General features: G+C 53.8%; 1 protein-coding gene across 3 annotated transcripts in view; it reads right to left on the bottom strand.

Moving 5' to 3' along the window:
* SORCS2 (sortilin related VPS10 domain containing receptor 2) overlaps window positions 1-13361 on the bottom strand; it is a 403856-nt gene extending 390495 nt beyond the window's left edge. For 2 of the 3 annotated variants that reach the window (XM_081054900.1, XM_081054901.1), the window contains exon 1: window positions 10503-11044. In XM_081054900.1, coding sequence (XP_080911026.1) covers window positions 10503-10973 — 471 coding nt within the window. In that variant the 5' untranslated portion in view covers window positions 10974-11044. Of the gene's footprint in view, window positions 1-10502; window positions 11045-13341 lie in introns of those variants that run through there. The other variant, XM_081054902.1, reaches the window with a different exon arrangement.
* Window positions 13362-24784: the final 11423 nt, after the last annotated feature.

The following is a 24784-nucleotide window of genomic DNA, read 5'->3' as shown; positions in this document are numbered from 1 at the left end:
CCTTTACAGGCACCAGCCCTGGTCCACAACAAGGCCGGGGTGGGGCTCGTCACCCCCTTTAGGGATGAGAAAGACCAAGTTCCGTGAGTTTAGCAGCTGTCCAGGGCCTCACATAGCCGGGAGGCAGGCAGGCTCACACTCAGTCAGCCTGGCAGAGCCCCTTTCAGCCTCACAAGACCCCAGAGCAGGGCAGACACAGGCTCATCTAGGGGACTAGACAGCACGTGCCGACGAGCAGGGAAAAGAGGTGATTCATCCTCACAAAACACTCCAAGGACCCTGAGAGAGACCCAGCCCCAGGGTCGTGGCTGAGAAGGGCTGATGGGGCTCATGGGGAACAATGCCCACACCTGCACGCCACAGGTACACAGCAGGTAGGGCTCTCAGCCCAGCCCAGAGACAGGGGCCTAACTCACTGCATGGGCAGTGGGCTGGGGCTTCCTGACATCCACAGTGGGCGCTCAGAGACTTCCTGGAGGAGAAGCCTGAGACTGGAGGATGCAGGCTGAAGTGGGGTGGCCATGCAGGGGACGGCCACCTAGGGGATGAAGGGCGCAGGGTGGGTGGGCTCAGGCTAGAAGCTACAAGCCTCATCCCGAGGTGAGGGTTTCTCAATATTCCTAAGATGCAAATAATCCCTTTCCCAGAGCCCCTTCTCCCATTGGTGGTGTCATAGCCCACCTCCCTGCCTCCCCGGGGGCTGAGAGAGCATGTGCAACTGGGTGGTCTTTTGCTCCTCTGTTGCCCCCTCCCCCCCCACCATGCCTAGAACAAAGCCTGGCACATGGGGAGGGGGGCTCAGGAAATGTGTCCACAGAGGAAGGAAGGGGGCAGAGGGCAGAAGACTAGTCCTGCCTCCGGGCCCATTCAGCCAAGGCCCTGCCCTGACAATAATCCCTGAATTTCTCAGTGGACAGTATCCACTGAAAGGCCGTCTGGAAATGGTCTGGAAAGCAAAAATCTTGAGTGGCCTAGAGAACTTAAGGCATTCTTCCTCCTTCCCCAGCACGCCACGTGGACGGCCCCCCACCCCATCCTTCTCCCAGCTCAGAGGTCAAGGCGGCCAGCACCAGACTCAGCCAAGCGTCCCCTTCTCCAAATCTCAGAGGAGCGAGGCAGCCAGGCAGGGTGGGGCAAGGCCACCTGGGTGTCCAGGTCTCAGGGTCTTCGCTTTTCCTGTGCCAGGGTGGGCACTGGTGACTGCTCAGGAATGTCCAGGCTAGCTCCCCTCCCCAGGAGCTGGGGTCTCGGAGAAACCTGCCCAAAGCTCCCTTCCTGCTAGCCCAGCCCCGCAGTGGTTTCAGATTTCCCCGTGATGCCCAGGCCCTGCTTGGCGTCCAGAGAGACAGAAAGAGTCTGACTTGATCTTAAGAGGTGAGTGTTCCCGGCAATAATTCATGTCAGGAAACTTGTGAAAAACCAGCCGTCAACTAGAAAGAATTTAAAAGCAGACTCAGGGAGCCGAATGCGTCATGAAACACTGGCTTCACTCCACTTTAGCAAACTATTCAGAAACGGGAAGAAAACGTAACCATGTAAGAGTCCCTAAAAGAAAGAGGGTAAAATCTGATTGGCACCAACAACAGTCTTCCCGGGGCGGCAGAAGCTGGCTGAGTGACTGGCACATGCTGAGCTCACCTGGGTCCCTCCTGGCACTTCCCACACCTTCCCTGGCTCATCTGTACTTGGCTGCGGAGGGGCCTGTCAGTTCCTCTGGGGATGAGGAAACGGAGAGGGCTGGGGAGCAGCCCGGCAGGATCCACCGGCTCGCTTGCTGGAGGAGCCCGGGCCCTCCATGGTGGACGCTGCAGCCCAGCACCTGAGCTGAGCCCTGACCACCAGGTGAGCTCTGGAAACCAGCTTACCCCCTCAACACAGCCAGGGGCCAGGGAGGGAGCATGGGGGCCTGGGGGCAGGGCAAGCACCCCAGCCACAGCCTCCAAACAATGGCTCCGTTTACACCTTTTTAAAGGTAACATGTTGATGTGACTGAAGAAGACACTGGAGGACACAGAAGTAAGGCCCATGGACAAAGGCCGTTCCCAGGAGTTCCCTCGCCAGCTCTCCCCTTTGCCTCTTCTGGGCAGGAAGCAGATCCATCTGCCGGGCATGCTCTTTTCTGCAGAGAAGGCTTCATGACCCTCCCTGCACAGGGGCAGGGACCTGTTAGTGCTTCAAAAAGCACTTCATTTTTATGGAGTGAAAACTGAATTGCTTAACTGGTCAGTGAGGCAGCCAACGGGGAGAAGAGCCTAAAAGCAGGGAGGAGGCGAAATGCACTTGAGCCTGAAATGCCAGCCGCCAAGCTCAGGCAGCAGCCGACACCTGCCCTGGCAGACTTCCTCCCCCACCGGGCCAGGCGTCCGACCAGCCAGCCTATTTCTGACTTCCCACCGTTCCTGGGCTCTTGAGCAACAGCCTTCCCTTGGGTCACACATGAGAAAGCAGACACAGGAGTGACCCCCACGCACAGTCTCACGCGGTGTCCCTTCTAGAGACGGGAGTGCCTTTAAAGCTTGCGTGTTGCGCCTCCAAACACATGGGGCAGTGGATTTCTTGGGGGGGAGCCACCGTGCAACGAACTGGCAAGCGCTCTAATGTCAAGGCAGACGTAAGAGCGAGAGTTCTGCCGTAGCTGGGACCTCAGGCTCAATTAAACATTTACACAGAATTAGCACAGGAACCAGCAAGCCTGCTTCTGTGTAAATGCCCAAGAGAACTGACAGCAGAGACTAGAACAGGTATCTACACAGCAACGTCCACAGCAGCACGATTCACAATCGCCAAGAGGCGGGAGCAGCCCAGGTGTCCACAGACGGATGGACGGACACACAAAATGCAGCACATCCAACCCACAGAGCGTTATTCAGCCCTGAAAAAGAAGGACATTCTGACACCTGCTACAACCTGAACAAAGCCTGAGGGCACCATGCGCAGTGCGACAAGCCAGACACAAAAGGACAAACGCTGAGTGACTCTACTCCTATGAGGTCCCTAGAGGAGGATTCAGAGAGACAGAGACCAGAAGGTGGGTGCCAGGGGCTGGGGGAGGGAGATGGGAAGTCAGTGCTTCATGGGGACAGAGTTCATTTTGGGGAGATGAAACTTCTGGACGTGCCGATGGCCGCACAACAATGTGAATGCACCTAACACCACAGAACTGTGCACTTAAAAACGGTGAACATGGTAACTTTTATGGTAGCTGTATTTTCCGACAATGAAAAAATAATAATAAAAGAATAAAAATAGTTCTTGCACGTAAAGAAAAAGCACTCAGCTCAAGAGTAAAGGAATCCACATCACGTCTCCGAGCCTTATTAGCTGTGCGATTCGGGCAAGTGCCCTGGACGCGTGACCCTGACTTTTCTCATCCGTTAAGTAAAGGGAATAATGGCATCTCCCTTGCAGGATTGTTCCCAGGACCCAGAGAGGTAACTCGTGTGACATGCCTGGCACAGCGGTGGGCACACAAGGGCCGGTGGTGATTAACTTCACTAGCACTAGTCAGCACCACTATGTAAACAGTGAGACATTGTTATGAGAAGATAAGATGTCAGCAGCACCGTGACCCTAACTGACGCATGGCAGCTCCCCGGAGATGGTATCTCCATGTCTGACGCTTCAGAAATATACACGCGCAGAAACCTCATAAAAGTCCCTTTCTGAATTAAAACCGACCTGAATAGAAGCGGCCACACTAGGCCTGGCTCTTTTCTTACTTTAATTTGAACTTAATTTATCTCTGAGCATCAGGAAATGGCGCCACGCAAGAGATGTGCCCTGGTGGAGTCCAGGCGAGCCCACCATTGCAGGAAATTATCTGCATTAGCAAGAAAATTACTAAGGAAGGGGAGTGCTGTTATTTTAAGATCTTCGAGCTGGTGTGAGAAGAAACTAATTAAATGATTGTCATTTTCTGTGCAAATACAGTAACTGACTGCTACAGAAATGCAAAATAAGAAGGAACTTTCCTATCTCAAAAGAACGTCGGAGTTCAAATTTTTTTTTTCAGTTCTCCCATATGAGCTCACATTCACGTACCCCCATTTATTTTGAAAACGACCAAGGGAGCTTATTCGGGATACAGATGATGGGCACAAACCACGCTGTGTGGAGTGTCCCCAAATTAGGGGCTTACTTCCATAGAGAAGGGTTGCCTGCTGCCCTCAGCGGGCTACCCGTCAATCACCACTCACGGCGGCTGAGAACAGTTGTGTAAGTCTGCGGTTTACAACCCGCGGAGCAGGTCAGGATGGGCTGCACCAGTGAGAACCTGCTGCGGAGAGGCAGCCGCAGGCAGTGCAGTGCATGCCACTCACAGTCCCCACCCTCCCCAGGAGGGCCCAGAAGAGCAGCGGACCTAGGAGCCCAGCATGCGAGCCAGGGGTCCCCTACTCAGGGGGACACTGCCGGGGCGAGGTTGGTTCGTATTCACAGGGCACTTCTTTCATGCCAGGATTCAAACTCATAGCCAGGACGAGGCTTCCACAGGATTCCCGAAGCAAACGCAGTCACCCCTTCACCTCCCAAACGCTGTGAATGGCAGCAGGACTTCCCTGCTCCCTGGGCTTCCAAACCTGGGGGGAGCTGGCCAGGGACAGCATGGCGGCAGCAGCCAGCTTCTCGGGTCCAGAAAGCCCTTGTGCAAACCCCAGGGCTTGGGGAAGGAAGGGCCAAACCAGCACTTGTAAGAACCTATAAATAACTCACTTGCTGGAGACTGGGGGGGAGGGGAAGAGGAAGCCCCCAAACAGAAGTCAATTTACAAGCTCCCCCTCAGCCTCTTCCCAAACCGGAAAAGGCACAGGGATACTCGGCATCATCCCAGCCGATGTCCTAATCGGTCCAACTTTGTACTCCCTGACGTCATCCTCCGGAGTCTCAGCCTGCTGCTGACAAATTATAATAAAATAAAAATCTGAAATAGCGGCAGCACTTTAGAAGGCCTGTGCAAGCACGGGGCTGCTTTCTAATCTGAAGGGGCGTGCAGAAGAATGATGTTAATTTATGACCTCTTTAAAATACTCTCAGGAACCCTCATGCAACTACAGATTAAATAGCCACTTCATTAAAGTAAAAGTAGATCTGTGCAATGTGTTCAGGAACTTTATTGACGGGCTGTCTGTATGCCCTGGAGCCAGGCTTTCTGATTGACGGTGTCCTTGCTCTGGCCCACAGCCCCCCAGGTTTCTCAGGACCCCAACCTCTTCCTCGGCCTCCCTCTCACCACCCCAAGCCCCTCCTCAGCCCAGGCAATGTGACTCTACTTGTCCTTCAAAGCTGCTGGATTACCTCCTCCAGGAAGCCCTCGCAGCTTCACAGGGCACTGGGACGCTCTCTGATGAATTCCTGTCCAGACCAAACGTCTCACCAGGACAGGGGCTATGACTGATTTTGCTCATCACTGTATCCCCACCACCTGACAGACCATCTTGAAAGCAGCTGGTTTGAGGGTTAATGGGAGGCCTCTTCTCACCTGGGACTTCCCCCCCCCCCCCCCGCTGCACAGGAAGAATGCAGAAGACCCTGGGTCACCCTGGACACAGAGCAGGTGTCCCTCTGAGTATGACACTTCTGGTTTGCACGCCGGGACTCTCCTAGATTCATCCGCCCAGCACACATCTCCATTTGCTGTCTCCTGTCCCACACACGACACAGGCTTCCCTCTCTTTCTCATCATTCTTGATGCAGCTGCCAGGCCCAGGGTCCCCAAGCTTGCACGCCAGCTTCCTGACAGCAAATGTGACAGGTACTCAGCACTGGTCACCGCACCACTTGACCTCTGCCTGCCTCTGTCTCTCTCTAGGTGGCCCCTGGTGGCACTTGGTGAAGGCTGCCATGACAGAATCATCGGGGCAGATGCCCTCCATCCACACACTGACCGGCCATACCCACCCATGAACCAGACCTCTCTCTCCAATCCAGTGCCCACCCCAAAATGCTGGCAGGCCCGGGGGACAGCAGCCTGGAATTTAAAAGCATCTCAGGGAAAGTGCAGCAGACTTAAATGCAGGGCCCTAGAGCCACCAAGCTCAGTTCCAAGAGTGGAATGGAGCTGTCATCAGGAAACCACAGACATCAGACGCAAGGCTACAAATCAGCTCTGTCGCCGGGTTTGGACCCGTTCCTTCAGGAACCTGAAGTGCTTTATAAGAGGACTTTCTGGCCTCTGGATGCTGGAGGCTGGCTGGGAGCCACGAAGCCAGTGCTGCTTCGGGAAAGAAAGAGGCCTGCAGAGCAGGGTGGGCCGTCCTCACCTGGAAACTCTCAGGCCCTCCTCTCCCTCCACCCCTCCAGGGCCCGGGGCCCGGCCATCCACCTCCTCTGAGCTTCCATCCAGAGGTCTCACTTCCACGGCCCCGGGTGTAGAACCTGGCCCTTCTCCTTTCTGGCTACGGGATCCTGGGCAATGGATTCATGAACTCTCGGGGCCTCACTGACCACACCCAGGCCAGCAGGGTCCGAAGCCGAAGTGTCCATAATTACCACCCCACACCGCCATGCTGGGCTCTCCGGCCTCATGTTTGGGATCCATTAGGAGCTGCCTTCAACTCGTATCCTAGCTGTCCGTGTCCACCCCTGGGCTGCTCTGAGCTCCACTGTGTTAAGTAAGGGGATGCAGGCGTAACTGGGACCCCTTCCCTGCTGTCCCAGGCTGGACTGTGCCTCCCAAAACAACCACCTGTTTAAGTCCTAACCTCCAGGACCTCATAATGAGACTGTATTTAGAGATTGGGTCTTTACAGAGGGGATCAGGGTAAAATGAGGTCACGGGAGTGGGCCATGATCCAATATGCCTGCTGTCCTTATAAGAAGAGAGTAGGACACAGACACAGAGAGAAGGCCACGTGAGGACACGGCAGAAGCTGCCGTCTACACAGCAAGCAGGGCGGCCTCAGGAGGAACAACCCGCCCTCACTGTGAGCTTGGACTTCCAGCCTCCAGGGCTGCGAGACAGTGGTCTGTGTTGCTAAAGCCGTTTGTCTCTGGCACTTTGCTATGGCGGCCCTAGGAAGCTACCACACCTGCCCTCGAGGATTTGACACCTGGCAGGTGCCATGAGCCCATCCACACCTTCAGAAGCGCCATACCTCTGACTGGTTCTCTGCGTGTAAGCGATCAGGTTCCTCAAGACCCCAGAGAATCACCTCTGCATACAAGTCCCTTGCAGACACAGCACAGACTGGACGTGGAAAATGGGGGGGGTGACCGGATGCACAGTGACAAAGCTGCACAAACTGGGCCTGGCTGCAGGAAGCTTTGACGGAACGTCAAAGCTGAAGTTCAAGTGCCGTGAGGGAAGGCGCGTGCAAGGGAGCAGCGTGTAAACTAAGCATAATAAGCACGTGATTTCCCAGAAGCGGTACAACTGGGACCGGGCTCCGCGCAGTCCCACCCGGGGAACGTGAGCCTGTAACCCCGGAGGCAGCGACTAGCGCTCTGTAGTACTTCTCCCCCTTCAGGTCACACCTCTGCCTCAGGAGCCCCTGCACAACCCATTCTGGGTGCATCAAGGCAAGGCTGGTCAGTGCAATGAAACACTCATTTCACAGGTAACACTGTTTCCACCAAACATCAGACAGAGAGGCAGTGTTTGCTTCCTAGCCATTCCTACCCACGTGGAGCTCCGTGGGGCAGGAGGGAATGGAGCACGGGAGGGAGAACGCACAGACCTCGCCAGCGCTGCAGCCGTGGAACCGGCTCCGCTCCGGAGACACCTCTTTGCGGAGGCTCTAAAACACCGTTTCAAAAAGTCTGTCCCTCTCATCAAACGATTTTTTTTCTTTTTTAATTTTGAAAACACAGTAAGGCAAACACTCTCTGCTCCCGTGGACCACATCTGCGAAGCATGCTTTCTTGGGTCTCACCACCTGGGCAAATTGGGTGAAATAACAATTTTAAAAGATTCCGCTCAACAAACTGGCCTCAAGTTAATGTCTGTGGTTTTCAGAGATGGTGCTTTCGAGTGGAGGTGAAACCAAGCGCAGAATCCCGGCTAAAATCTTTGGCCTTGTGGCTACCTGCTGAGAATCAAGGGCGCAGAGGACATTTTAGACACTTCGTGTGCCGAGCAATGAGAACAACCAGAAAAATGGTTTTACTTTGCACGTGGTTACAGCTTTCACTCCTGTTCTGAGTTGTGTCCCGGTGAGGTAGAATTCTTAGAGTATCACCTGCTCCCCAAGCCAAAGGGTGGTCTGTTTCTCCAGAGAAAACAGTCTCCCTGGACTTCCCATTCCAGAGAACGGGTTGGTTGGAGAGGGAAGCAGGCGTGGGAAGCCTGGACCAGCATTTCCATGCCATCTGCCCTCCTTTACCCTACAGACGGTCAAGCAGCTAATAGTGCTGAGGGTTTCCGCCTCCTAAGGGTCTGCCAAGTGCCAGGCTACACCCTGCTTTCAAGAAGCCATTCTGCCCTCCCCTTTCCCAGTGGCCAGAGGAGAGATGTGCCCACTTCTGAAATCCCCCACTCCTAGCCCCCCATTCCCAAGTCCCTCTCTCTCCTGGCATTCACCTGCCAGCAGCCAGGGTACAAGCCCACCCACTCAACCCAGCCACTATGCCCAAGGAGGAAATCAGGCCCCTCTGACAGCCCCCCTTCACTGTCCCAGCCCCACCGGTCCAAGGCCCCACCCCACTCTCTCCAAGGAAATCAACTGGTCCTCAGGCTCTGTGCTCAGAATGAAGGTGGATGGGTTAGGTGTCCGTGAGGCCTGAGGCACTGGTCCCAACAGGGAGGCTGATGTCCACCCTTAGTGTCTCTCCCCTCTTTCACCCCCACCCCCTTCCAGCAATGAAGCTAAAAGGACAAAGGGAGACAAGCTGCTGGATCAACAACCTCAGCAGGTGGGGTGGGGGCCTGGCTTAGATACCTGGCTCGAGGGGACTGACTTTTCACATTTGTTTGTTCCTTTGAGTTGCTGGCCAGTCCCTAAGTTAGAGCTTATTACACGGGACACAGTTTGTCCTTGAGCACCGGGGAGCAGTGTAGGGCTCGCCCAGCATGTCTGGGGTCTGACCCCTCTCTCAGGATGCCTGGTTGCTGCTGCTGGCCGGAGGGCCCAGTGAGTCAGCTCCACACCCCACCCCCACCCCACCCCCAGGGCTGCTAGTCTGACTGAAAAATGTCAGAAATGACCAAAGACCAGAGACTTGGGGGGGAGGAGGGAGCAGAGCACTGAGCTCTGGAACAGTCAAGCCCATCCATCTAGGCTGCGCACTGCCCCAAAATCCTCATCCACCCACCCTTTCCCTCTTCCAGCAGAACCCCCCCACCTCGGAAGAGCCCAGCTAGCTGGACAGAAGGGGTGAAATGATGCCCAGCCTGGGTGCCACCCCTCTCCTGGTGAGGGAAGCGCCGCCTAGATCCCCACTCCTCCACTGCCACAGTATGCACGGGGCTTGGCCCTTCAGTGCCTCCTCAGAACTTTGGGGAGCAGTGGTCAAGGGGAAGAGTTGGGGGTCAGCCACTGTGGGGGGCACCAGCATGAACAATGGAAGGGTGTGAGCAGATTCCCATCTTTCCTCCCCATACAACCAGCCACACACACACACAACTGCCACCTCTGTGCACCCACCCCTCCCCCAAAACTAGGGCTCCCAAAGTGACCACCGGGCATCTCGGGTGCGCGAGCAGCAGGGTAGGAAACAGGCGAGGCAAGCAAAGGCCTGGGTGGCCTCAAGTCCCAAGAAGCAACACCCAAAGGAGGGGCGGGATCCCCGCTGGGGAGGACCCACTGCGCTGGCCGCGGGGGGCGCTGGAGGCGCTGGAGGTCCTGACGGAGGTGTCCTTGCCGGGAAGGGGGTGTCGTGGTGAACTTCCAGCGAGAGCCAGGCCAGAGCGGCGAGGACAGCAGGGGCGGCAGGGAGTTTCTGACCGCGGTCTCGGAGCGCAGCGCAGCGTGGCGCCCAGACCCCCGGCGCGCAGAGCTGGGCGTATCCAGGTGCGGCCGGCTCGCACTACGGGAGTCGGGGAGGGGGCCCAGGGTCGCACACCGCGCTGGCCGGGAGAGTCCTGGAACCCGTGGAAGCGCCGAGCCGGGCTCCGGGAAGACCGCGTTGGGGAGGGTCTTGGGGCCAAGAATCCCAGCGCACACGGCCGAGCGGACCAGGCGGGGTCCGGGGGGACTGAGGCGCCGCACCGACTTCGGGGTGATTCTAAAGGGCCTGGGGCGCCCCAAGGTGGCCACGGGGGACACCTGAGACCTCCGGGGACAACCCTCACCCCCATAACCTGGGATGTGAGGGCCAGTGGGGGCCCCTCCCCGAGGTGGCTCAGGGTCCCGGGCATCTGCGGGAGTGTCCCCCGAGGTGAGGCAGGGTGCTCACGTATCCGGGGTCCTCTCCCCAAGTCACCGGTGGCCAGAGGCCAGTAGGGGCGCCGCCGAGGTGACTGGCGTCCCCAAGTATCCCGAGCACCCGGGCTGGCCGCCGGCGGTCCGGAAGTCGCGGGCTTGGAGGGGCCGGGCAGGGGCCCCAGGGGGCGCGCAGAGGTCACTTACGCTGCTGTTCTCGCCCGTCCAGTGCACCATCGCCTGGTTGTGCGTCGCGTCCCCCTTGAGCACGAACGACGTGCTGATGAGCGAGACCTGCGCCGGCGAAGCCGCGCCGGTCACTGGCGCCGCCCGCGCCCAGCGCGCCTGGCCCGCGGCGGGGGCGCCGTCCTCTCCGGGACCCCGAGCGGGACCCCGGGCGCCGGACTCCGCGCCGCGCGCCGGCCACTCCTCGCCGTCCCCGGGCAGCGCGCGCCCCGCGGGCGGGCTCCGCGGCGACCGGGTGAGCCGGGCGCGAGGACCCAGGCGACCGGGCTCCGGGGAGCGCCCCGCCGCCCCGCCGGCGGCCAGCAGCAGGAGCAGCAGCAGGCGCGGCCGCAAGCGCGGCGAACGCGGCGGCGGCGGCGGCGCTCCGGGGCTCGGGGCTGGGCTGGCGGGGCTGGGGCCCTTCGGGGCGCGCGGGGGCCCCCGGGGCGCCATGGTCGCCGAGGGGCGGCGGCAGGGCGGTGCGGGCGCGGGAGACCGCGGGCGCGAGAGCGGAAGGGAGCCGGGGAGCGCGAGCGAGAGCGCAGAGAAAGGAGCGGGCGAGGGGAGGGAGCCGGCGGGAGGAGGGGACTCGCCGCTCCGCCGACGCCACCGCGCCGCCGAGGGCGCACCGCCACCTGCCGGCCGGCCACGCGCCCGCCCGGGCAAGCGCCAGACCCCGGGCCCCAGCCCCGGGCCCCGGGCCGAGGCCCTCAACCCCCCAGAGCCCCTGCCTCCCTTCCTTGTCCCTGCCTCCCTCTCCCTTTCTCCCTGTGCTTACTGAGCAGCTGCTCTGGGCCAGCCACGTTCCGGGCACTGGGATACAGGGGGCAACGACAGCCAGGTGCCAGGTCCTGGAGCTGCCATCTGATAAGGGAGACAGACCACTCCCAAGTGGACACTTTTATTACAGAATAACTCCAGAGAGCCAGGATGAGGACACACTGTGCGTGGGGCCATGTTCTCCCGCAGGAGCCAATGAAGAGCTGACAGGGGAGACCGAACCTGGGCCACAAAAATCCAGGAGGGCACTGTCTGGGCGGCAGGAGGGCACTGCAAAGACCCTGAGGCTGCCCCCAGCAGAACCCACTCCCCTGGCAGCCGCTATTGTGACTTAGGCTTCAGGACTTGCAGACAGTGGCCGTATGTCCCAACTCCAGGGGCCACTCAGGGGCAGCGCCTGGACATAAGGACAGATGTCTGGATAGAAGGAGCATCCTGAGGGAGAGGTGGGGGGCCAAGTCTCATCCAGGGCAGAGCCTGGGTGTGAAGAGTGCAGGAAGTCCCCACCCAAGGTCACGGGCTACTTTACACAGATTCCAGTATAACTTAATAGACCACCCACCATGTGCTCCATATCAGCCCCCAGGAGCGGGAGTTTCTCCAAGACAAGGCCAGGGGCATTAGATAAAAGCTCAGCTTCCCTGTTCCGTCTGCCTTCCATCTGTGTGTCTTTGAGAGCCTAACAGGACAGAGAGCACAGCCTCAAACATTTGGGAGAGATAGGGAGTGAGGGGTCCCCTCTGGCCCCCAAAGAATTGAAGCACCCAGGCCCTCTCTGCTGCTTGTTCACCCCCCACCCCACCCCACCCCCACTGCCAGGGTCAACAGAAGGCACATCCAGTAACTGTCACCAGGGTCTGCACTATGCCCAGGGCTGGGGTGGGGCATGAGGGAGGCCTAGCTAGAGGTCTAGAGGGTCTCCTCCCTTGGAATGCACCCTCACCCCCTCCACGGTGGAACCTCTCCACCTTTCAGGTTCTAAATCTCTAGCTCAGGAGAGTGAAGGGGAAGCAGCTGTGGGAACACCTGGTCCAGCAGAGACCAGAAAGCGGTCAGTGCAGAGCTGAAGGGAGGGGAGACAGGCCAAGTGGGGAGCTAGAGAGAGGCTCACAGTGGAGCTGCAGAGTGGCTGGGCTTCCCTGGGGAAAGCGCTGCCCGGCAGCCTAAGAGACGGCCTATCCCAGCTTACACAGGCGCCGGGATTTTCCTACACACGGACTCTCCACCCCAGCTGTGAAGTCTGATTCCCTGGTGATTGGTTTGGTGTGTCTAGGTTTGGTTTTAATGAAGGAAGGCCCCTAGCATTGTCCTCAAGAGAACTCGACAGCGCCAGGTTATTGAGCACCTACTGCGGCACTTTCCTAGGGGCTGGCTGTGTCCTGGAAAAGACGACGAGGCCTCTGCTCTTGGGGAGGTGGGGGGAGGTTGCAGGTTTCGTACTTAATTCTCACCACCAGGCTGTGGGGGAGGTATGATTACCCCCATCCCAGAGAGGGGACTGCCCAAGGTCACTGGCCAGGCATGTCAGCCAGGTTTGCTGGCCCTGAGGTGGCGCTCCCCCCACCCCACTGTGGGGACAAAGCCCCAAAAAGCAGTTTCCAGGCTCTCGGCCTCACATAGAAAGGTGCTGGCTCAGGTAGTAAATGGGCATCAGCTGTGATCGGATGGCCATCAGCTGTGGCTAGTTGGCCGTCAGCTGTAACCAGTGAGCCATTGGCCACTAATATAACGGCCGTGGCTACGCTAGCAGAAAAAACGGGGGCCAGTAAGATGGTGGCTGGCAAGCGCGGACTGCTGTTAGGACGGCGGGTTGCAGATTATGCAGATCCTGCTCCCTGTGTCTCCAACCCAGCCGCCAGCGAGAATATAGTGGTATGACTCCCCCATCTATGGCTCCGTGGGTGTTCCTTTTTGGCCTCACCGTGTCCTGCGTTCTTATGTGGGGAGCGGGACCAGAGACCCCGCCGGACGCCCCGCATGACACATGGTGCAGTGAGCAGGGTCCCTGCGTGACACCCACCCTGCCCCTCACCCACATTACCTGTCACCTGTGTGTAGGGCTCAGTAAGGCCGGAAGGAGATATGGGCACGGCCCCACCACCACAGGCTCAGACAGGCCCACATCATCAGTGACTTCATTAAGGTCCCGGCAAATTGAGGGGACAGTCCAGACCTGGGAGGCAGGTGGCGTCACACCTCACAGGTGCTCTTTCCAGAACAGTCGCTGCCTCTGCCCTAATAAGGGTGCAAAGCATCCAGAAGAGCGGGACGGAATCACCGTTCTCTGAATGCGAAGCTCAGCGTCGCTGTGACTCGCCCAGGTCACTCAGCTCACAAACGTTGCTGGACGTGGGGACATGGTGATAAGGAGACACACAAGTTCCCTGTGCTGACAAGGTGCTCTGTCCCCATGTGGATGGACAGCTCCTGAGGCCAAGTCACTTCAGACAGTAGTAAGTCCCCAGGAGACAACAAGGCAGCCACCGGATGGAGACGAAGGGGCCATGGAGTCAGGAAACTCGGAGGACTGAGAAGGGAATAGTGAGGGGTGACCGTGGGCATGGCAGGAAAGCAGTCCCCATAGAGGGAGAGCCTATGAACCACCAGGCCAGCCCAGAGCAGCTGAGTGTCCAGGGGAGGAAGGCAACGGGCTTGATTTGTATTCACAGACTGATGCAGTCACAGAGGAGTGAGACTAGGGCATTTTCAGCCATTACTCTGGCCACAGCGTGGACAGATACAGGAAGCCACCTGAGAGGTGATTGTCACGTCCAGTGAGACACCCTGGTGGCAGGCACAGGTGGGCAGCGATGGAGGAGAGGACAATGGAGGGAAGCCACCTCTAGGCATCTCCCACCCCCTTGTGCTCACTCTCCTTAGTGACCCAAGTCTGGGACTCGGGGCTCAGGTGCCAGAGAGAGAGAGAGGCAGGGAAGAGCAGGAAGCAAACAGGAGCTGGCTGGCTGCAATCAGGCATCGCACCCGACCTCTCTGATGGAGAGCGGTCTCCTGGGACCATGGAGGCAGTGGCTGTGGTGCCATCGAGGTAGCCCACTGGCTCAGCAGGCGTCAGGGCGAGAGTGCAGATAGGGGCCCGTTGGTGAGGCCGCTCCAGGCGCTGAGAGGCAGAGCCATGTGGGACGCTGGGGGTTGGGATGGGCTCTGGGCGTATTGGATACACAGTAAACACTCTGGGTTGTAACACCTGATCACTCACAGCACCGAGGTCCAAACACAGGGAAACCAGCCCAGCAATCCCCCCTCATGACCCCCTGGTCCCTGCTCCATGCAGGGCACTGAACTCCAGACAGAGACACACTGCTCCCTGCTCCTGGAGAGCGAGTCTGATGGGGAGGCACGTGAGTAAGCAGACAGTGTCATCAGGGAAGCAGGTGCTGTGGGAGGGGCCCGGGAACCGGAGGAACTCTGCAGGCAGCGGGGGCACGGTCTGGGGCTGCAGGAAAAGGCTGCTCAGAGGGGGACGCCCTCCACTGATCCTTCCAGGTGACAGCAGCGTCGTCACGGAGGTTAGCACGTGTGCGGTGCCTCCTCTGGGCTAGGCTCTGTTCGTCATGGAAGAGCTCACTGACCCTCACGACAGCTAGAGAGGGTAGGTCCTGTCTCCCCACCTTAAAGATGAAGACGGTGAAGTCACACAGGAGTTCGGGAACCTACCCAGAATATTCAAAGGCCCACATCCTATGGACCAGCCGGGTGTCCTAAGCGAGACACGTCCCGACCTTGTGTGCTGAGCTGCCCCCCCTGTAAGTAGAACCTCACTGCCCTGCCTCGGTGGTTCCCAGCATGTCAGCCCGGGACCAGCAGCTTCAGTGTCAATAAGAACTGGTTGCAGGGCCGACTCCTGGGCCCACCCAGCCCTCCTGAGCCAGAATGTCTGGGCTGGGCCCCCGGGATCTGTTTACTGTGCCTCCAGGGGTTCTCACACCTCCCTACGTTTGAGGACCACCGGGATGCACATTGGAACCACGTGGGGAACTTCAGGAAAATGCCAATGCCCAGGCCCCACTCGTGCCCTCCCGCTCCCCGAGTAGAGCCCCTGTACTCAGTCGTCCCTAAGCTCCCGTGAGCCGAGTGCACAGAGAGCCATGAGCCCCTGCGCCACAGCACGGCTTTTTACAGGGGTTCCTGCGAGGAGGACAGATGCCACCACCTGGCACAGGGCTGGACCCCGATCGAAGGTGCCTTTCCTGAGAAGGGGAGTCCTTGCACCCCAGCCCAAACCTTTTAGCGTCAAGGTCCAGACTTGCCTCCCATCCCCCAACAATGCTCCTGCTCCGACTGGTATCAGACTGCTCGCTCACGACAAGTCGGGTGTTTTTTAAATGATTGGCGGTCTCCAGTGCCAACATCTTCATTTATCTTCATAAACGTGACCAAGCTCCGCCTGTGTGGCTCCCCGAGCAGGCCGGCCTCAGAGATGGTCAGGGAATCTATGAGTGGTCCTCTCTGGGACGCTTGGGGACCCAGCAGGAGGCAGACTGAGGGGACAGGCTGTTGGGGTGCCGCCTCCACAGAGGGGTGGCCCGGCCTGGCCTCCAGCAAGACTAAGAAGTTTGTGTGGGCAGGGGCAGGAGGGCTATGACGGCTTGCAGAGAAGTCTCCTAACGACATTCAGCATATTCAGGAGTTAGAGTGGGGAGCAAAGATGAAGCACTTCAAACCCATTAGCAGGTGGGCAAGGGAAATGGAGCAAGGCCTGCGGACCGCTGGTCAGGATGTTAGCTCAAGCTAACTGCAGAAGTCTGATACGGAGACTGAAGGGAACTGTTGTCCAGACGGAGGAAGAAGAAAAGACCCCTCCGTGAGACGGCCGGGACTGGCAGCTCCAACCCGAAGCGGAAGCGAGCCGGGGAACGTAGTGACAGCAGCTCTGTGGTTGTGGGCGCCCTTTCCATCCCCTGGAGCAGCGCCGCTGTGGGCAGCCCTCTGTGAGAAGCTGGCCAAGCAGGAGGCCCAAATCGGACAGAGACGGGGTGACACTCAACCATGTCCAGCCATCTGGGTTCTGCTTCACCAGAGACAACACACAGTTGCATTCATTTACTGAGCACCTACTATGTGCCTGGCACAGTTCTGGGCCGCAGGGTGGGCTCCATCATCATGTGCTTTCCACAGAAGAAACTGAGGCACAACACAAAAAGGCAGAGGGCTTGCCAAAGGTCCCATAAGCAGCAGGGATGGCAGCGGGGGCTCTGACCCCAGCATCTGGATGAAGAACCCATGCTTCCCCATGTACCAACGAGCTCCCGACAGGTAGGGTGGACGTGGGTACCCTCCTCCCCGCCAGGCCCCTTGGCCTCACAGGCCTGACCCCCGCTGAGAACGAGGCCCCCAGGGTACAGCAGGGAAGTTCGTGGGGCCTGTGCCCGGGCCTGCCCCGAGCCCACCTGCTCCCAGCTCTCTACGTACACACACGCGCTATGGGGACAGAGGCAGGGGCGGGACCAGGCCTGGCCAGTGCTGCAGGCTGGGGGTGATTCCTCGCCCGACAACGCCTTCTTACTGGGCTGGAGTGCGGCTTAGAAGTCTGCCCTCAGCAACTCAGAACATTAGAGTTCACAGTCACTCCTGATGGGCACCGGGGAGGCCCGGGAAAGTAGCCCCAGTGGGTACAGGGATCCCGTCAGTCCGTCTCGGGTCCCAGTTTGGACCCTCCAGTGGGCTGGGCAGGGGGAGGAGGGCTGGACATTGGAGGGAGATACTGCCAACCAGAAACTGTCTTTGGGGTTCTTGGGGGCCTAAGGGAACATGGCCGAGGCCAGGGGTTCTGTCACTGAAGCCAAGTGCACAGGCCCTGACCTGCAGTAGGAACCCAGAAAACACCTGTGAGGGAAGGGACGGAAGAAGGGAGGAGGGAAAGGGGGCAAAGGGGCAAAGGAAGCATAGGCCAGCCTTGGGGGGCCGAGCTTCTCCTCTCACCCTCAGGGCTGAAGGTTCCCCACCCCTCCCCATGCACCACACGGTGGGGGGGGGGTCAGTGGAACTGGGGACAGAGGGGCCCTGGTGCCGACTGTTACTCTGATTTTAGAAACAAGGAATCGGAGGCCCAGAGAGGCTGAGTGAGCAGCCCTGGATCACACAGCTGGAGGACAGGGAGCTAAGAACAACGTTTCAGAAGCGCCCGTGGGGATGTCAGCAGCCCCGCCTCAGAGGGGCTGCTCTGCGTCTGTGCCCATCACAGGCAGACTGGAAGAAATGAGCTCCTGGGGGCAGCCGCGCGAGGCTGCAGAGGCTCAGTCCCGGCCCTGCCGCTCCCCGGGTACGTCCCTGAGGCTTTGTGCCTTGGCAGCCTCATATGTCGGTGACAAGGGTAATGGTACCTGTGCAGAGAAGCAAACGTGTGTGAGATGCTCAGGACACCTGGGATGCACTGACTGTGGCCGGAGCTGCAGGGAGAAGGGCTTCACGGGGACAATGACAGAAGAACCACAGTTAGTCCCTTCTGTGTCACGCACACCTTATCTACGTGACAAGGTGACGGTCCCTGACAGTCCATTCTGAAGTCTTCAGTCCAGTCCCCCAAATGCCCCAGCTGGGGTGCAGTGCATATTCATTCAGGAGGCAAACATTTCCTGAAGAGGGGGCTGACCAGCAAGTCCCCCAGATGCTACGTGGGTAGGTGGCCCTGCCGGGAGGTGCCACCCTCTGCCAGCAGAGCAGCCACCCCGGCAAGCACACTTCTCCATTCCAGCAGTTCTGCTCTTTCAACTCGCAGCCTGGCCATTCGCCAGCTGTGTGCTCGGGGCCTCGGTTTCCCCATCTGTAAAATGAGAGGGTAGACTACATCAGAGCTTCCAGGGCACACAATCCCCAGGAGGTCCCTGTGGTTTTAGGAGATGCCACTGACGCTGGCATCTCTCTCGTAGAGTCCCATGACATTCGCATATTAAGGACTGAAAACTTATGCAATTCCAAAACATGTTTGACTTTGATTCATTCTGTTTTACCCCAAGGCTTGTGACCCCATGCTTCTATACTGCCACAAATTGCATCAACACCCTAGATAAGACAGGCCATTATGGAAATATGCGCTGAGTATGGCAGAGGAGAGAGGGAAGAATTTATTCAGAGAAAAATACTCAAGCAGGTCTTGACTGACGAGTCAGGACCCCGTGGAAGTAGAACAGGGCAGCACACACGGGACAAAGGTCCACACAGGAGTGGCACTTGCCCTGGCTGCACAGGACATAGTGGCTTTGAGACTAGAGGAGAGAGCAGGCACAGGGGCCACAGGTTTGTTCCTTCTTCTAAGGTCAAGGAGAACCTTCTAGAATTTTCAAGAGAAGGAACGTGATCAGATTTGTGTTTCAAAACTTCTGGTGGCTTCTGAAAGCTAGTGCTTGGAAGAGAGACAGGGAGACCAGCTGGGGCCGTGGCATTGGTCCAGGTAAGCAATGACATGTGCTGAGTGAGAAGTGAGAAAGAGGGAGGAATCAGAAGAGACTGTGGGGTACTTGGAGGAACAACAAGGCCACTTGCCTAGTCAGGGAACAAATGTGGAGGAGAAGAAGGTGGCTGTTCAGCTCTGGACATGTTACCTGGAGGCTTTAGTCAGGCTAGGCTAGGCTGGGCTGTCGTAACAAGTGAACCCCAAACCTCAGTGGGGTAACCCAGGAAAGGTGACTTTCACTCATTCACAAAGCCTGGTATAGGTCAGGTGCCCTCCTCCATCTTGTAGCTTTGCCGTCTGGAACACGTGCCCTCCAAGGTCACTGTGGCAGAAAAGAGCCCGAGAACCACACAGCATGTTCTGTAGGGCGGACCTGGGAGTGGCTCCTTCGTTCACATCCCATTGGCCAGAGCCCGAGTTCACGGCCTCCACCTACCTACAAGCAAGGCTGGCAAGTGGAGGGACATGTGGATATCTAGTGAGCTCCAGAGGCCTTTGCAATTGGCGACCAGGAGAGTGTCAGGACTTGAGACACAGTTTTGGGCATGATTGTTGAATGAGATCACCCAGGGGGAAAAAAAAGAAGGAAGAGGGAAGGATGAGATGAAATGGGTAACTCCAGAAATTCCTCTGAGGTGGTACTTAGGAATTCCCAGAGGATGACTCGAGATTTAGTCCAAATCTGTTTCCAAATATCCGATTGTTTGTTGTCATATAGACATGGCATCCAGATTTTTTCCTGACTTTTCAGTTTCCATATGGTTCCTTGGCACCGCACAGGCAGCCAAAAGCAGCTGGCAAGCGTTTAAGTACCGTGCTGCTCCACATTGCTCTGAAGGGCCAACGGCCTCACAATGATACAGTTGTCAGGAGGAGAGGTCTTCAAAGCCCTCAGTTTTAATGAACTTTTTGAAAGAGGACTCACAGTATTCTTGCCTTTAAGATTCATTTCAGAAATCAAAATTTCTGCTACCAAACGATTCAACATGAGATCGATTTTTTTTATTTAAACGCTTTCCATATGTAAAATTTTTTTCACAAATAAACTTTTGGTTGAAAATCACGGTTTGGGGGATTTCAGCTTGGAGGTTAATTCAAACTCACTGTTTTCTCTGGAAAGGGCTACTGCCTTTCTCCAGATGAACAAAGAAGCTTGGGGTGGTTCTGCAAAATGGATCTGCAAGGCCCTTTCCTGAGGACAATGTCTCCACTCTGAGATTATAAGGGTCATGACACGGACTGTGCCAGTTTTTGTCTTCCACTTATACTCAGGGCTCAGCACAGTATTGAGCACACAGTAGGCACTTAACAAGTATTGGGTGGGTGGATGGATGGATGGATGGATGGATGGATGGGTGAATGGATGGATCAATGGATGGATGATGGACGGATGGATGGATGGATAGGTGGGTGAATGGATGGATCGATGGATGGATGATGGACAGATGGGTGATGGATAGATGGGTGGGTGATGGATGGGTGGATGGATGGGTGGATGATGGATGGGTGGAAGGATGGGTGGATGGGTGATGGATAGATGGATAATGGATCTGCTGCATTGAAAACTCTTGGAAATTCAGACTTCTAAACTACAATTGCTGAAGTGAACAGCAAGTTGGTAGAAGAGACAGAGCACTGGACAGGGAGTCAGGAGTACCAGGTTCAAGTGTCAGAGCTCCACTGATTGAGCTTTAAGAACTTGGGAAAATCCCTTTCCCCGTGGGTGATGCCATGCTTCTCCTCTGCTAAGTGAGGTCTCATCCACCTGGCCAAATCTTCATAGCCTCATATACAGCCACTTCTCCCCTTCCCCCATCCATTTGCCCACAAAACTGCCAGTTGGAAATGCACTTCAGGGAGGCAGAACTTCCACTACAGCCAAGTGAAGAGGCTGGCCAATCCTCTCTCCAAAAATCAATTATAAAACTGAACAAATTGATAAAAAAAAACAACCATTTCCACACTCTGGAAATCATCCAAGAGCATGCAACAATCTGAGAAGTGTTTATGCTTGAACACTGCTGAACTTTAGATAGAAATGGCGGGAGTCTGCAGCATTTTGGCCCAGGTCTGCTCCCAGCCCAGCTGGGTACACTAAGAGATTCTGCAGGGTGGGGCAGGCCATGAGGCCCCGCAGCTGCAATGCCACACGTGAAGGAGGATCACACAGATGGAACAGTGAGTGACGTCTACATCTAGTGGCATTGTCATAGCAATGATTCCATAGCAGTGGAATGGATAAGGCTGTGTCCCTCTGGGAAGGGCCTGAGCCAGCCACGGGCTCCTAGCTGATGCTAGGACCATGTGTATGCACATAGGAAACATGAAAGCCTAGTGGAAAGTAAAAGCCAGGCAGACTTGAAAATGGCTAAATTCTGAATGTGATCCTCTACCCACACACAGGTCTTTGACAGAGGACAGAAGGCTTACTACCTCAAGGTGTTTAAGAATGATCTCTAATACTGGCTGATCTCTAAGCTAGGCATGTACAGGGGAACAAAAGTCAAGCTTAAAAATAAAAACCAGAAATTAAAAAAAGAAAAGCATCAGCAGCCACACACAGCAAGGGAGGCAGATTTTATAGCTTTAGACCAGGTAATTATTAAACAAACAAACATATGAACAAGCAAAACATATCAACAATCTTCTGGAGGAAATCAAAATCCAGAGCTGATACAGCATATTATCTAAGATGTCCAGTTTTCAACAAAAAAATTATGAGAAATGCAAAGCAACTGGAAAATATGACCCATACTTTGAGGTGTAGGGATTGGGGGAAGGGAGAGCAGCCTTTGGAGATCCTAGAAGTTGCATTTGGTAGTGAGAGAATTCGAAGGAGCTATTGTAAATATGATCAAAGAATTAAAGGAAAGCATGATAATAATAAATCAACAAATAGAAAGTTTCAATAAGGTAGAAGAAATAATATAAAAATACCAAATGGAAATTCTGGAGGTGAAAAATACAACAATGAGGAAAGTTCACAAATGAGCTTCAAAGGCAGATTTAAGATAGCAGAAAAATCCATTAGCTTAAACACAAGTAATGAAAAATATCTAATATGAATAGCAGAGAGAAAAAAAAAGAAAAATGAACAGTGCCTCACAGAATTACAGAACAACATCAAGTACAACATCCTACGTGCAATGTGAGTCCCAGAAAAGAAGAGAGAGTGAAAGGGGCTGCAAAAATACTTGAGGAGTAATGTCCAAAAAATTTCCAAGATTGATGAATAACTTTAAACATCCAAGAAACTCAACAAATCCCAAGCAGGTTAAATACAAAGAGATATCCACCTAGACATATCATAGTCAACCTGAAAGTCTTAGTCAATCTTTCTCTTTTGGAAGATAAAGAGAAAATCACAAAAGAAGAGAAAAGAAACTCCTCATGTACTGAGGAACAATTGTGATTAACAGTTGGCTTTTCATTCTGGGGGGGGTTGGGGGGAGAGGACAGAAGGCAGTGGAATGACACACTGAAAGGGCCAAAAGAGAAAAACCGTGAACCAAAAATTCTATATCCAGCAAAACTATCCTCCAAAAATAAAGGTGAAATAAAGACATTCCCAGATAACAAAGATAGAACCCATTGCTCGCAGACTTACCTTACAAGAAATGTTAAAAAGCAAGTCTTGCAGGTTGAAAGGAAATTATACCAGACAGTGACTTAAATCCACAAAAAGAAATGAAAAAAATATTGGTGATGGATAGATCACCAATTTACCCAGAAGTGGTAAATATGAAAGTTAATGTAAAATACTCTATAAATACTCTCTTAAATTCTTTAAAAGACATAAGCAATAATCATAACATTGTATTGTTGAGTTTGTAATATAAAAAGATATAATATATATGACAATCATAGCACAAAGGAGGAAGGAATGAAGCCGGAACCGTTTCCACATCTGATTGAAAGTGAGCTGGTATTAATCTGAAGTCGATTGTGAGACGTTAAAATGTATTTTGTAGTCCCTAGAACAACCCCTAAGAAAATAATTCAAAATGTATGGTTGTTAAAAAAGGAATTAAAGTGGGACATTAAAAATATTTATTTAACACAAAAGAAAGAAGTAAAGGAGGAACAGAGAAGCCAAACAACCAAAAAATAAAGAAAGAAAGAAAGCAAAACAAAACAAACAACCCCCCCCCCCAAAAAAAAAAACACAGGAGAAATAGAGAAAACTGCAAAATGGTTAATGTAATGAAATATAAAGTACGGTCAACGTGAATAGTCTAAGTACCTCAATCAAAAAGCAGAAGTTTTCAGACAGGATAGATAAGCAAGATACAAATATATACTATCCACAAGAGACATAACTTAGATTCAAAGACATAAGTAAGTTGGAAGTAAAAGGGTAGGACAAAGATACACCATAAAAACAATAACCATAAGAGAGCTGGGAGTGATTATTTTAATATCAAACAAAGTAAACTCTCAGACAAGAAATATTACTAAACACTAAGAGGGACATTTCATGATGATAAAAGGGTCAATCTCCAGAAGATACAAAAATTATAAATGCATTACCCCGCACAACTGAGCCTCAAAAGACATGAAACAAAAACTAACAGAACTGAAGGGACAAATAGACAATTCAACAATAACAGCTGGAGATGCAATATCCCACTCTCAATACTAGAACAACTAAATTTTTAAAATCCGCAAGGATATAGAAGATTTGAATACATTATTGACCAATACAACCTAACTGAACCAGGGATTTCAGGACACACACTCTTCCCAAGCACACATGGAACATTTTCCAAAATATACCATGTGCTAGGCCATAAAACGAGCCTCAATAAATGTAAAAAGACTAAAATCACATAAAGTGTGATTTCTGACCACAAAGGAATTAAATTAGATAGTAACAACAGAAAGAAATCTGTGAAAACCCAAAACATTTCAAAATTGTAAACATACTTCTAAATAACTCAAAGATCAAAGAAGAAATCACAAGAGAATTAGAAAATATTGTTAAATGGATGGAAAATCTCCAAAATGCATGGCGCACTGCTTTAGCAACTTCAAGTGCCTGGGGGCAGAAAAGGCCTTAAATAGCTCAAGCTTCTACCTAAATAGGGTAGACAAAGAAGTGCAAATGAAACCAAAAGCAAGAAGAAGAAAGGAAACAGGAAAGATTAGAACAGAAATCAATGAAATAGAAAACAGAAAAGCAATACAGAAAATCAATGAACCCAAAAGCTGGTTCTTAAAAAGGTAACAAAATTGAAAAACTTTCAGCTAGACAAAGAAAAAAAAAAAAAGACACAAATTACTGAAATCAAGCATGAGAAAGGGGGCATCATTACCAATCATATAGAAATTAAATGGATTATAAAAGAATACTGTAAACAACTTAATGCCAAATTAGACAATTTAGATAAACGGACACACTCCTAGAAATACACAAATTACCAAAACTGACTCAAGATGAAATATAAAATCAGAACAGACCTGCAACACAGACCCTGAGTTAATAATTAAAAAATCTTCCCACAAGAAAAGCCCAGACCTGCATGGCTTCACAGGTGAATTTTACCAAATACTTAAAGAAGAGATAATACCAATCCTTCCAAACTCTTTCAGAAAATAGAGGAGGAGGGAACACTTCCCAAGTCATTTATTCCTCAGTTTATCCCTCCTTAAATTGATACAAAAATCCTTAATAAAATACCAGCAAACCGAATCCAGCAGCATGTAAAGGATTCTACTCCGTGTCCCAGTGGGGTACACCCTAGGAATCAGGGTTGGTTTAACATCCAAACATCAATTGATGTAATATAGCATATTAATAGAACAAAGGGGGGGACATGACATGATTATCTCACAGAAGAAGCATTTGAAAACAATTCAGTACTCATTGATGTTAAAAAAAAAGTCTCAAAAAACTAGAAAAAGAACCTCCTCAGCCTGATAAAGAACATCCACAAAAATCCACAGCTCCCATCACACTTACTGGTGAAAGAAAAACAATGCTTTTCCATCTAAGATCAGGAACAAGAGAAGGATGGCAACTCTTACCATGTTTTTTTGTTTTGTTTTGTTTTTGTTTTGTTTTTTGTTGTTG

This window comes from Rhinolophus hipposideros (genome assembly GCF_964194185.1).
Source record: "Rhinolophus hipposideros genome assembly, chromosome: 1".
In the NCBI taxonomy this organism is placed as follows: Eukaryota; Metazoa; Chordata; class Mammalia; order Chiroptera; family Rhinolophidae; genus Rhinolophus; species Rhinolophus hipposideros.
Note: the sequence above shows the minus strand (reverse complement) of the source record. Positions and strands in the feature narration are given on the sequence as shown.